The sequence below is a fragment of the Scyliorhinus torazame genome, chromosome 1 (genome assembly GCF_047496885.1).
Source record: "Scyliorhinus torazame isolate Kashiwa2021f chromosome 1, sScyTor2.1, whole genome shotgun sequence".
In the NCBI taxonomy this organism is placed as follows: domain Eukaryota; kingdom Metazoa; phylum Chordata; class Chondrichthyes; order Carcharhiniformes; family Scyliorhinidae; genus Scyliorhinus; species Scyliorhinus torazame.
The window spans coordinates 259283999-259297799 of record NC_092707.1 but is presented as its reverse complement, the minus strand read 5'-3'; the positions used below and the strand labels follow the sequence as shown (position 1 = coordinate 259297799).

The window sequence follows — 13801 nt, the reverse complement described above, 5'->3', positions numbered from 1 at the left end:
TCACTGAGTGCCTTTAAGACAGAGATAGATAGATGCTTGATTAATCAGGGGATCAGGGGTTATGGGGAGAAGTCAGGAGAATGGGGATGAGAAACACATCAACCATGATTGAATGGTGGAGCAGACTCGATGGGCCGCATGGCCTAATTCTGCTTCAATGTCTTATGGTCTTATGGGATCTGCCGCTGGGCGGGGGGTTGAGTGGCGGGTCAGCCAACAGTCCATTGAGTTATGACGAGACCGGAAGATTCGGGCCTGGTGTCTCTGATGGCTTTCCATTGCACCTACCTATCTTTCAACAGTGACGGGAATTCATTAGTTCTGATAAACATTGGAACATGCAGTGGATGTGATATGGGGCTTTATAAATGCAAGCTAGTCTACTGTCTAATTGCACACGGGTACTGTGAGTTTTAGCTTACAATGTAAACACGACAAATTCACAAACCTAGGCCCACTTCCCTGCGCTATCCCCAAAACCCGCATATCTTTTGGGCACAAAGGGCAATTTAGCATCCCCAATCCACCTAAACTGCACATTTTTGGACTGTGGGAGGAAACCGGTGTGCCCGGAGGAAACCCACACTGACACAAGAAGAACGTGCAAACTTCGCACCATCAGCTAAAGCCAGAATCAAACCCAGTTCCTTGGTGCTGTGAGACAGCAGTGCTAACCACTGTGCCACCGTGCCACAATTAGGTTGCTGTTTGTGGAGCTTACGGTGAACAAACTGGCTGTCTCATTTTCCTGCATGATTACACTTCATTGGTTGGTAAACTCTTAGGGTATCCTAGAGTATTGAGCTGCTGTACAGATACAAGTTCCTCTCCGACTGATGATCATTTTGTTTTTGCTTTTAGGATTTCCTGTCAGAAAGCGAGACCTGTCAGAGCAAACTTAACACCCTGATTTCCAAAGGCGAGCTGCTGAGCAGGATTCTTCGCAAGGAGAAGGCTGAGGCCATCCAGGCCAAGGTGTCCACCGCCAAGGAGGACTGGAAGAATCTGCTTGCAAACCTTCACCAGAAAGAAGCTGCTTTACAGGTTGGACGCTGCTAACAACTGCTGGTTAATCCGTTACCCAGGAAATTAAAAGGAACGTAAAAACCTTTCATAAGGGAAAAAAGAGTAATTTCTTTCAGTGAGCTAGCACGGACACAAAGGACCGTGGGGTCCCCTTCTGCGCTGTAATATTTCACATCTCATTCCTGGGGCGAAATTCTCCGGAAACGGCGTGATGTCCGCCGACTGGCGCCAAAAACGGCGCAAATCAGACGGGCATCGCGCCGCCCCAAAGGTGCGGTATGCTCCGCATCTTTGGGGGCCGAGCCCCAACCTTGATCCCTGAATCCCCTGTCACTCTGTCTGAAGACGGTTTATTTTCAAACGTCCCTGATCGTCTCCTTTCCAATTATCCTACATTTGTGTGCCCTCACGCTGATGTGCAGACACCAACCTATTGTCGTTCACCCACCATATTTTATAGGTATTAGTTTTTGAAAGACGACTGTAATTGTCAGTTTAAAGGGGCTCAATTATCGGCAGTGGCCATGTCTCACTGTTTGAAAGGTCAGGGCGTGCTGGTTAGCCATGGTCTGTGTGGGAGATTGTGCAGGTGATTGTGCCCCCTGTCCCCATGTGAGAGGGTATCCCGTCCTCAAGTACTGCTGGCCGGTGAGTTGGTCGGTGGCTTTCGGTCGCAGCAGCACCACCAGGAGCAGTCCAAGTGGGGAACAGCCTTTTCTGCTGCGAGTGGGAAAAGAATATGTGAACAGGCCGGACCATGCCCCTCTCCCAGCCTGCAGCCATACCTAGCTGTCTCACCATGTGGTCTCACACCACTGGCAAAATACTAATGGTGGCAGTTAGTCTCTTAAGTCGCCATTAAGAGCCTCAATGGGTGGGTGAATAGGCGCCCAGCCTACCGCTGGTCAAATATCTTCAGAGGCAGAAAGGCAATGGACACAGCACCGCCTGCCATCCCACCTAACTTTGCACCGCCCTTGGCTACTAGCTCTCTCCGGGGCTGCCGTAATCGTTGTTTCGGAGCTGTTTGACTTGAAAGAGTCTCCGCCACCAACAGTCTGTATTCTTTCTCTCTTCCCCCACCCCACATGTTAGAACTTGCAATCGCAGATGAAGGACTTCGAAGCTGGTGTTGGACCCGTGCAGGAGTGGCTGGTTGCCACGGAAGCAGCTGTGCAAGGGAGCAGCAGCCAATTGCCCGACCTGCTGGCCAAGAAAAATGAGCAGTTCAGATTGCAGGTACTCGCTCCATTGCAAACACCGGGCTGAGAATGCCCCTGGACACGGCGCACCACGCCACATGCTCCGTGTGATTCACACAGCTGCGGGCTGATTCTTTAAGCGGGACAGTTGGCTTCATCACTGCAACATAATTTACCCATCACCTCCACCCTATCCCACCGAGCTCATAAATTAGGACCTCCATTCTACCAATCCAGTAATTTGATGCTTGCCTTAGTGTTTGTCTGTGGACTGTGTCTCTTTTGTGTGTCTAACAAATAGCTACGCAGGCCAAGTGCTTTTAACGTGCTTTGTTTTCTGTTCCCTGCATGGTAGCATTCCTAACTCTTTGTGTTCCTTACTCCTGCCGTATATGATATGCACTGTAACATGTGTTTTGTTTTATGCGAACCTGCTTGTGCCTTCCAGTCTGTCCTAGAGGATATAGCCAGCCGTGAACCCCAGCTAAACAAGCTGAAAGAAAAAGCCCAGCACCTATGGGAAGAGCAAGCATCTAACAAAAGCTTTATGCACAGAGTATCTCAGCTGTCCGCGTGCTATTTAGCCTTAAGTAACTTAGCCAAGGTAAGGCCTAGAAGTGAATGTGTTCAGCTCGAAAATCAAAAAAACAATCAGACCTGTAACTTTCTAAAAAGCATAACTTTGGCGATGAATTCTCAGATCTTCCTTTGTTGTTCTGTACCTGCTTGCAGGACGTGACTCATCTGTCATTTTCTCAAAGTCATGCCGTGAAAGTCCCTGATCCGGTTGTACTGATGGGCTTGATTTATTCATCCGCTCCCGGCCCCCCCACCCCACCCCATTCTCACCTTCAATTCTGTCTCCTCCCATGGTAAACCCAGCGTAGAGACCACATGGGCGGAGTGCTGAAATCAGTCGATGTGTCTGAGATTACGTTTCCACTCACTTAGCGATCGTTTTTATGTTGTCGACACCCGTGAGGCACAGTCCTTGAGCGGGTCTCCGAGTGACAGAAGTACAGATGGATGAGAGGATCTGTAGAGAGATTCGTTACCCAAGGAATTGCTTCATTATCGGCACAGTTTCACCTGCGTTAGAAAATCATATTTTGAACGTAACCAGGGCACGCAGCTCGGTGTGCACCCACTGAATATTTTGGATTGGATTGAATTGGATTTGTTTATTGTCACGTGTACCGAGGTACAGTGAAAAATATTTTTCTGCGAGCAGCTCAACAGATCATTAAGTCAATGGGAAGAAAAGGGAATAAAAGAAAATACATAATAGGGCAACACAAGGTACACAATGTAACTACATAAACACCGGATTCGGATGAAGCATACAGGGTGTAGTGTTAATGAAGTCAGTCCATAAGAGGGTCATTTAGGAGTCTGGTAACAGCGGGAAAGAAGCTGTTTTTGAATCTGTTTGTGCGTGTTCTCAGACTTCTGTATCTCCTGCCCGATGGAAGAAGTTGGAAGAGTGAGTAAGCCGGGTGGGAGGGGTCTTTGATTATGCTGCCCGCTTTCCCCAGGCAAAGTGATTACAGATTTAAGGGTAAATTGCTTGAGCAGCGATTTCCAGTGTGGAGCCTTGCCCACCGGGTGCACACCCATAATTTTCTGGATATTGCACCCTTAATTTCAAATTTCTTCTCTACACTCATCCAGCCACATGGGCCAACTGTGTACCTACCCGTAGGGTCTTGTAGCCGTGCTTTGTGCCCACTTTCCCCAACTGCATCTGTCAATGTTTAGCGGCTACGGCCTCATAACACGCTCCCCTTTTGCTATTGTCCTTCTTTGGTGGGGTCACCATGGACTGAGTTCAGTGATGCTGGTGGAGGACGAAGGACGGGGGCTCAGGAGGTAAGCCCGGCCCTTGAGCTCAAGAATCCGCCGGTGACGAGACAGCTACATTCCTGCCAGTCGGGCGCAGCTCTGCGTTGGAACAGACTGCACCTCCACGGAGAGACGGGAGAAGGGTTTGTTCTCCTTGCTGCAGAGAAGGTTATGGGGAGATGTAATTGAGGTTTTTTCCAAAATGAAGAGGGGTTTTGAGAGAAAATAAGGAGAAACTATTTCTGTTGGCGTGGGTGGGAGGGGTGGTGGTCAGTAACGAGAGGGCACATTTAAGATAACTGCCAAAAGAACAAGGTGGGGATGAGAAATTGTTTTGCACTACCTTGAAACGGCGGTGAAAGCAGATTCAATATTAACTTTGGAAAACAAATGTAGCATTATTCGATCAGATTCGCATTTGTCCCACCATTCCTCACTGGCTCAGTTAGTTTGGAGAACTCTGGGCCCACTTACTCGTGGAAACTAAGATGTAAATGGCGTGCTGGGAAATATTTTTGTGACCGTTGCTTCTATCCCTTTCTGGATTTCAGGAGAAGGCTTTAAGAGTTCAGCGGACTGTGTCAGAGCATCAGCAGTTCTCGCAGGGGCTGAAGGAGCTACAGGACTGGCTGGCTGATGCCAGGCACATGCTGGAGTCTTACTGCACTCCCACCGCTGAGAAAAACCTGTTGGATAGTCGGATGGCAAAGGTCGAGGTGAGTTCACTAATTGACACGTGTCAGAGGACCGGCTTTCTATATTTATACACCTGCCCTTCACCCAGGGGATGAGCAGCTGGGGGCTCAAGATTCTCTGCCCGTTAAATTATTCAGAGGACTGTGGGGAGATCCTCCCTACTCCTCTTCAAAAATAGTGCCATGGGATCATCCCTACCTGCCCGAAAGTGTCAACCTCACGGATTACATGCTCAAGTCCTTTGCTGTTTATACAGTGGTTATTGTGCTTCTGTCAATGTTCTTCACCATTGTAGTTTGATGGCACTTTGCTACCCACTGGACTTTATCGAACGCAGAGCTCGTTGATCGTGCTGTAGAGGTTTTCTCAGGAAACCAGATAAATATGAAGGTTGAGAGTAGGAGGAGATCTTGAATGTCATATAGCAGAGAAAGTGCTGACTTTGCTTGACAAAAAGTTACAGAAGGTGATACACAGGGAAAAATAACATTTTGGGGGGAATTGTGTCAAATCTTTGGGGTCACATGACACACTCGGGGGCAGGAGTTTGTGGTGATCTGGCAGTGCAGAGGAGTAAAAAAATGGGGGAATGTTTTCTATGGGGGCGATTCTCCGGAAAGATTTTTAAAGTGTTGTAGCAAGCGGGAACGGTGGAGAGCTTCCAGGCGCTCGGCCCAGTGAGGCCGGCAACGATATTCAACATTAATTGGTCCACGAAACGAGGGCTCCTTGCCGCAAATGAAGGCTCGCCAGCTGATTTGCCGGCACCGTGGTCGCCTCCCGCTAACAAGGTCGAGCAGCACTTAAGCTGCACTTGCTCAGCCCACCCCAGCCAGCTCGCAACAATGTCACCCAGGGGACGGGCCCCAAGATTCGGGAACGCAGATCTGGTGACGCTGCTAGAAGCTGTGGAGGCCAGGAGAGATGTCCTGTTCCCTCGAGGGTCCAGGAGGGTCAGTCACAGGGCAGCCAGTGCTGCCTGAGATAAGGTGGCGACGGCTGCGAGCGCCAGGAGTGTGGTGTTGGGTGCTCTGGTGCACAGATGAGCCAACACAGTTGTATGTGGTACAACTCTATTTTATTTTAACTCTTATAATACAGTTCGTTCTGGATACTCTGCACGTGCTGTCTCCCTGAGTGTGTTTGGTAACAGATCTGTCCTGGTCCTCCTCTGCAGCTAATACTGACCACCGGGGGTCGTGTCTGTGCTTTTATATCTTTCTGTCATTGGTTGTGGTGTTGTGTGTTCTGATTTGTCTGTTGGTGTGTCCATCATGATGTGTGTATTTGAATATCATGACAAGGAGTGTGACCAGGAGGACTGGTCTCCAGTTCAGGAAAAAGGTCAATGACCTACGCCGGGCAGCATGAGTGAGTAGATACCAATGTCGCACCCCCCCGAATTTTCTGCCCCCACAGGAGCATCCACCCCCCAACTCTTCATCTGACCCCAGCCCTTCCTTCACACTCCATTCTCCTTCAACCCTTGCTTCACATCCCCTCCCACCACTGTCAACCATGCGTGTGGCTAATGATGACCCTTTAATAATAATAATCTTTATTGTCACAAGTAGGCTTACATTAACACTGCAATGAAGTTACTGTGAAAAGCCCCTAGTCGCCACATTCCGGCGCCTATTTGGGTACACAGAGGCAGAATTCAGAATATCTAAATTACCTAACAGCATGTCTTTCGGGTCTTGTGGGAGGAAACCGGAGCACCCGGAGGAAACCCACACAGACACGGGTGGAACATGCAGACCCTGCACAGACAGTGACCCAAGCCGGGAATCGAACCTGGGACCCTGGCGCTGTGAAGCAACAGTGCTACCCACTGTGCTACCGTGCTGCCTCTGTGTCCCCTCAGGAATAGCTCTCCCACAATCGCCGGGCGAGGGTCCAGACTGACGGTGGTGTGCCGGATATCAGAATCCTCACCATCTTCGAGGAACATGTCCTGGAGGTGACTGGAGTGGCTGAGGACAGGGCGGTCAACAACATGGAGGCTGGCGGACGCCGCAGAGGTGAGGAACCACCGGGCTCCACCCGGGCGACCTGTCAAACGTGAGTTGTTATTACCTTACTGACTGACCCATCCCTCCCACTGACCACATGTCCATTCTTCCGCAGGTCCTCCAGACGACGACGACGGCCCATCCTGGTTGGCACCCTCTCCAGTCTCCCATGAGAGGATCTCAGGGGAGAGTTCCGAGGACGCCATCGTTATAGTCACAGCACAGCTGCCATCCCCACCCTCCACCAGTGCAAATACACACACCTCAGTGGGACATGTTAGTGATCAGGCTTATGGGGCACAATCTTTTTTTTTTTAAATTAGAGTACCCAATTTGTTTCCTATTGAGGGGCAATTTAGTGTGGCCAATTCACCTACCCTGCACATCATTTGGTTGTGGGGTTGAGACCATGCACCCAGGGGGAGAATGTGCAAACGCCACATGGACAGTGACCCTCGGCTGGGATCGAACCCGGGTCCTCGGCACTGACTACTGCACCACCATGCCGCCCCCTCTGGGGCACAATCTGGTGAGCATCACACTGCTGCTGATGTACATCAGGTGGAGGGAGGAACCCTCAGGCATGTCCTGCCCTCAGATACGAATGGCAGAGGCGCTGCGGAGCTTGTCCCAGTCGCAGGTGGTCATTGCTGAGGCGCTGCAGAGCTCGGTTCAGTCACTGAGGAGCATCACCGAGGGCGTCAATACGATGGTGCAGACCATGGGGAATTGCCAGGGCTGGCAGAGCCAGATGACACAGGGGCAGCCGGGGCTTGAACCAGCTGCCCTCCATCCCATGGTGAGCCCACGGCCCTATGGGCACCGACCAGTAGAAGGGGGCGGCAGGTCTCAGCCCCGGACCATCGCATGGAGTGGCGACGGTGGATCTGAACCAGATCCCCTACATTACATCCCTCTGATGAGGCCGCATCTCTCAGCCAACACACGGGACAGGTCAGCACGGCAGTGCATGTGCCACCGACAAGTGAGCCATGGCCCTTGGGCCTCAGAACCCCCTGAGGACGCCCACCAGGGGCATCGAAGGCCACGGGATGTAGTATGCAGCTGGCTGCCTCCACCTCAGATGTGCATCCTGGGGATATACCTAGACGTAGTGGTAGGGCTAGGAGGACCAAGCACATCAAGGAGGGTGTGAGAGACTGGAGGTGGTGGGGGTGCAGCACCATCAGTAGGGTGGGGAACTCTAAAACACAATAAACACCTTTGTGCACAACTAGTATGATGCCTCTGTCACTTTCTTCTGCAATGGGCGCTGACCTCCGAACCCTTGGCCCATCTCTCCAGGCAACCCCCCACCCCTTCTCCCTGTGGCACTCACCCACCCTCCGGCTGTGGACATGCTCCCGGAGCTGTGCCCCATCCCCTGGGTGTTCAGATGTTGGCTGCTGCATGTGTGATGTTGTCTCTGCAGTGTTCAAGCAGTGTCCAGGCATCAAGGTATGATTGGGATGGTAAGCAATGAACTGCACATGCAACATGGCCTACCCACGGGAATCCACTTGGGTTGTGTGAAGTGCTCACTTAACAACGATTACCAATTCCCGATTAGCAATAGCCTTCAGCCACTCAGCCAGAGGCCTTGGCAGTCTGTGGGGGCTATGTGTAGTGGGTGGGGCAGATGGGCAGGGACAGGAGTTGCCTCCCCCAACACCTCCCTCCACCCTCCCATTAAATCCTACCCCTGTGGAGGGTCCGCCATCCCGATTTGAGGGTCCCCCGTCTACAATCGAGGGTCCCCCACCCCTTGCCGAGCTCTGGGGAGGCAAGCCCAGCACAACCGGGCTCTTTGCCTGTGAGCAAAGATGGATACTCACCTCGTCTCCCCACAGAGGTCCTTCCGCTAAGTTCCCGTTTTTCAAAAGGTGTACTAATCAGCGCCAGTATGTCCGCTTGCTAGAGAGGCCGCTGAATCACAGGAGACCGTTGGATATGGGGTGGCTCCTGTTAATTGTGTGGAAATAGGGCTTAAGTCCTGATAATTGGTTTCTCGTCACGCTACGATGAGATCCCGAATTTGCCAACGGGAGCGGGCCGGTTTCATCGCAAATTGTTTGCCGCCTGACGGGTTTCTTGTTTTCTGCCTCTCCCGCTATCGCCGGCCTTGTTTCACTTGAGTGAGAGCGTAACGGGCTGGAGAATCGTGCCCTATAAAGCAAAGGTGACCCTTTCTATTGTACAGGAGTGGAAGATGAAAGTCTGCCCTGTATTTTTTGCAAGTAATGGCAGATATTGGCATCTTTTAAATAAGGTTCTAACCGTCTTCAAGTGAGGACGATACTTCTGTTTCTCGGTGCTGTCTTTCTGCCCTACTTTTTCATTGCTGTGCTATCCTGTTCATAATCACCCAAACCACAGGGCTGACCAATCAGGATCCAGGTGGATACTAACATGCACAGGTGGACATAATTATTCATGGCTTGGCAATCCATGACGAATATTCCAAACAGACATCAACTCCTCTTTCACCATCAGTGTGTCCCACCGGAAGGCTAGAATTTTCCACTCTGTCAACGCAGGTGGGATCTCCCAGTCCTGCCGGTATGAATGGAGATTTCAGTGGCTCACCGGCCCCGCCACACGTTTCCCCAAGGTGAGGCCAGTGAGCCATTGAAATCTCTGTTCGCAGTGGCGGGACTGGAAGGTGCCGCTGGCTTTGAAGAGCTGGAAGATTACTATTGAACTGTGCATCACTTACACTGCAGCAACCTGCCATGACGTTTTTGACCATCTCCTCTTCACACCCTCAAATTAGAAGGAGAAGGTGGGGAACACTGTTCAGCTACTCACACCAAGCTGACTGGGAAATATATCATTGTTTCCTCATGTTTTTTGGGTGAAAATCCTCCCCCAAACAGTGCTGGGGGCATATCTTCACCGCGTGGTACCTTCACAGCATGGACTATACCGGATGCGAACTAACCAAATTGGAACAGAGTCCTGTGATGAGCGCATTTAGCCTGGTGTTTCACAGTGGCAAGAACCACCACTCTGTCTAGCAGGACTCAATTCAGGGCCTGAGTGGGAAACACCCTGCTGAGGCCGCATTTAGTTCCATTTGCTGCACTGAGGATCTCTGCCCGCTGGAACGCTTCAGTGCAGGAAGAGGTGGGGATGTAATTTAAAAATGGCTTCCCTATCTCTTGGCCCCCAATGTGACCCCTAAACCTCCCAAATCCCCAACACACACTTCACACGCACAGAGCACCCCAGCTCCAATCCCCAGTGTGGAAAAAAATGCTAACCTGGCACCTTGGCACTTTCAGCTTGGCAGTGCCCCTGCCAGCTGACAGTGCCACCTGAGCACCTTGACAGTGCCAGGCTGGCACCCAGGTGGCACTACCAGGTTGCCAGTCTGGCAGTGCCATGGTGGCCAGGTGGCAACAAATGTGCCAGGATGTTACCCTGCCCAGAGGGCAAGCACCTGGAGGCTTCCGATCCCCTGGGAGACCCCCACAAGTGCCGTTCCAGAGGACCAGCACTGAACGACATTCACTCGACTAAGGGTTAGATCCCAACGCCTTAGGTAGATCAGGGGAGTGCATATTAGAGTGAGATTAGCTGTCACAATCTAATGCAAAATAGTGATCCTGCAGATCGCGACATCTCGCGGGACCGCGTTAGATCTTGCGAGACTTGACGAGAAGGCTTGACCCTGGAAGAGAGAACTCCGAGCACCTACAGGCCATGCTACCTTTCGGGTGCAATGCAGCCGGTAGATCGCGCCCACCACCTTTTCAAGAGCAGCTGGGCAATAAATGTCCACCTTGTCAATGATGTCCCCCACCATTCCGAGCATGAACTTTTGGAAGGGTGGGTGAAATTAATAGTTTGCAGTCCTTTTTAATTGCAACTGAATTGTTCTTTCGCCAGGCTCTGCTTGCTCTCAGACAAGAGAAGGAGATTCAACTGAAGATGGTACTGACCCGCGGCGAGTCTGTCCTGAGGAGCACCTCCCCTGAGGGCACCCCCACGATTCACAAGCAGATGGACGATCTGAAAGATTCCTGGGACTCTCTCCTCTCCTTCTCCATTCAATGCAAAAGGTCAGTTTCTACGATAGAATTGGGTAGGGCCTCTGCAGTGATAGTAATATGACCACCACCGGTTCAAACCACTGGGCTGAAGTTTATGGAGCACCTTTGCTCCCCCCCCCCTGGCCCCTGATGCACGATCAATGACCACTAAAGCGAGGTTGTAGTCCAACTGAAGGCTTTAATAAGCTAGATGTTTCACCCAGCAGCTCCGGTACAGAAAGAAGGCTGCTGGGGCGGCACAGGCTATTATACCCGCCTTGCAGGGCGGAGCTACCAAGCAGCTTGACCAATAGGAAAACATACAATATCTACCAATGGTGTTCCAGCATTACCAGGTACCGTAATACCTCTACACAGACTACCACAGCCCCCACACCCCAAACCGCAAGGGGCGTCCACAAAGGGGAGCACCACCTTCCCTGCAGCAATTTTAACAGCTATAGGATGGAGACTGAATTCCCACCTACAGGAACAGGGGGCGAAATTCTCCCGAAACGGCGCGATGTCCGCCGACTGGCACCCAAAACGGCGCCAATCAGACGGGCATCGCGCCGCCCCAAAGGTGCGGAATGCTCCGCATCTTTGGGGGCCGAGCCCCAACATTGAGGGGCTAGGCCGGCGGCGGAGGAATTTCTGCCCCGCCAGCTGGCGGAAACGGCCTTTGTTGCCCCGCCAGCTGGCGCGGAAATGACATCCCCGGGCTGCGCATCCCCGGCCTCGCCCCGCGCCCCCCCCCCAGGACCCCGGAGCCCGCCCATGCCGCCTTGTCCCGCCGTTCAAAAGGTGGTTTAATCCACTCCGGCGGGACAAGCAATTTATCGGCGGGACTTCGGCCCACCCAGGCCGGAGAATCGAGCGGGGTGGGCCCGCCAACCGGCGCGGCGCGATTCCCGCCCCCGCCGAATATCCGGTGCCGGAGACTTCGGCAACCAGCGGGGGCGGGATTCACACCAGCCCCCGGCGATTCTCCGACCCGGCGGGGGGTCGGAGAATGACGCCCAGGAAGTCCCATTTCTCCTCTGTACCGCTAGTGCCATCACTAGTGCTGGCCACTACTGATACTGCACCTGTTCGATGACGAAGCAAGCTGCGATGGATCGGAACTTGCTATGTGTTTGGGGGTCAGGTTTTGGGGATTGTGGTCGGGTTTTGAGAGACCATGGGGAGAGGAGAACCTAAGGTGGAAGGAGTTACACTTGCGCGGGCAGGCTAGATAAGGAGGGAACCCGCAACCACCAGCAGCCCACACAGAGAAACCAGTCGTGCTGACTGCTGCTGGTTTAATCCAGCCAGTGGTGGGTTAAGGTCCTTCATCTGTTATTAATTGCCCAGGTGTGGGCCTCAACTGGGCCATGAGCTGGTGACCTACCCAGCCTCTCATAACATCCTGACAGGGGTAGGCGCGGGCCAGGTGCTGATGGCATGAGACCCTAATTTACATGTCTATCTGCCTGATTTTCTGAATGCAGGTGGCACAGTCTTTCTATGGCAATTACTGTCTACTTCCGAATGAAGTAATCCCTGTCCGTCCAATTATGAGTCAGAAATATACCTTGTGCCTCATTACCATCGTATATTGGTTATCTAATGAATAACCAGCTAACTGGTGCTTGGAATTGTTGGTTAAGGGTTGTTAGCTGGTACGTCAGGAGGACTCCGGCTTGGGTCACTGTCTGTGCGGAGTCTGCACATCCTCCCCGTGTGTGCGTGGGTTTCCTCCGGGTTCTCCGGTTTCCTCCCACAGTCCAAAGATGTGCAGGTTAGGTGGATTGGCCATGATAAATTGCCCTTAGTGTCCAAAATTGTTGGGTGGGGTTACTAGGTTATGGGGAACGGGTGGAGGTGTGGACCTTGGGTGGGGTGCTCTTTCCAAGAGCCGGTGGAGACTCGATGGGCCGAATGGCCTCCTTCTGCACTGTAAATTCTATGATTCTATGATTCTATGACTCCTGGGCGCGATTCTTCACTCCCATGCCGGTTGGGAGAATCGCCTGGGCCGCCAAAATTTCCGGGGACGCCGGTCCGATGCCCTCCCGCGATTCTCCCAAGCGGCGGGAACGGCCCGGTCGAGTTTCGCGGGCCGCATGCCGGAGAATCGCCGGAGACACCGAAAATGGCGATTCTCCGGCACCCCCGCGATTCTGAGGCCCGGGTGGGCCGAGCGGCCAGGCCAAAACGGCGGGTTCCCCCTGGCCCCGTCCACACCTGGTCGCTGCAGTCGTGGGCGGTGCGTGAACGCTGGGGGGGCGGCCTGTGGGGGGGGTGAGGGGGGATCCTGCACCGGGGGGTACCTCAGATGTGGGGTGGCCCGCGATCGGTGCCCACCGATCGTCGGGCCGTCCTCTCTGAAGGAGGACCTCCTTCCTTCCGCGGCCCCGCAAGATCCGTCCCCCATCTTCTTGCGGGGCGGACTTAGAGAGGACGGCAACCACGCATGCGCGGATGACGTCCGTTATGCGGCGCCGGCCGCGTCATCTATGCGGCGCCGCTTTTACGCGGGCGACAAGGCCTGGCGCGTGTAGATGACGCGGCCCCGATCCTGGCCCATTGTCAGGGCCTGAATCGGTCGGGACCGGGGCCGTTCCGCGCCGTCGTGAACTTCGACGGCGTTCACGACGGCTTGGCCACTTCGGCGTGGGAGTGGAGAATCCCGCCCCCTGTTTCTCACTGAAGAATAGCCATGACACCTTTTACATCTGCATGAGAGGGCAAAAACGTCCTTCATTTAATGTCTCACCTGGAAAATGTTAACTGCAACAGTGCAGCACTCCCTCAAAGCACTTTGTAAACAGAGTTCTAATGTCAGGAACTCGGTGCCGGCCGTGGAAATCGATGCCAGGGATGAATTTGGTGCCGGTCTAGAAATTGGTGCCGGCGAGGAAATCAGTGCCGGGGGTGAATTTGGTGAATTCTGTTGAAGGTATTTCAGTGGCATGTAATTAAAATTTCTCCGTGCAGTAAACAC

At 52.9% G+C, this 13801-nt stretch overlaps 1 protein-coding gene across 13 annotated transcripts in view; it reads left to right on the top strand.

Annotated features, from left to right (window-relative positions):
* syne1b (spectrin repeat containing, nuclear envelope 1b) overlaps positions 1 to 13801 on the top strand; it is a 669902-nt gene that overhangs the window by 282735 nt on the left and 373366 nt on the right. For 12 of the 13 annotated variants that reach the window (XM_072505314.1, XM_072505250.1, XM_072505285.1 and 9 more), the window contains 5 exons: positions 862 to 1044; positions 2122 to 2265; positions 2677 to 2832; positions 4622 to 4786; positions 10673 to 10845. In XM_072505314.1, coding sequence (XP_072361415.1) covers positions 862 to 1044; positions 2122 to 2265; positions 2677 to 2832; positions 4622 to 4786; positions 10673 to 10845 — 821 coding nt within the window. The remainder of the gene's footprint in view (positions 1 to 861; positions 1045 to 2121; positions 2266 to 2676; positions 2833 to 4621; positions 4787 to 10672; positions 10846 to 13801) is intronic. The other variant, XM_072505295.1, reaches the window with a different exon arrangement.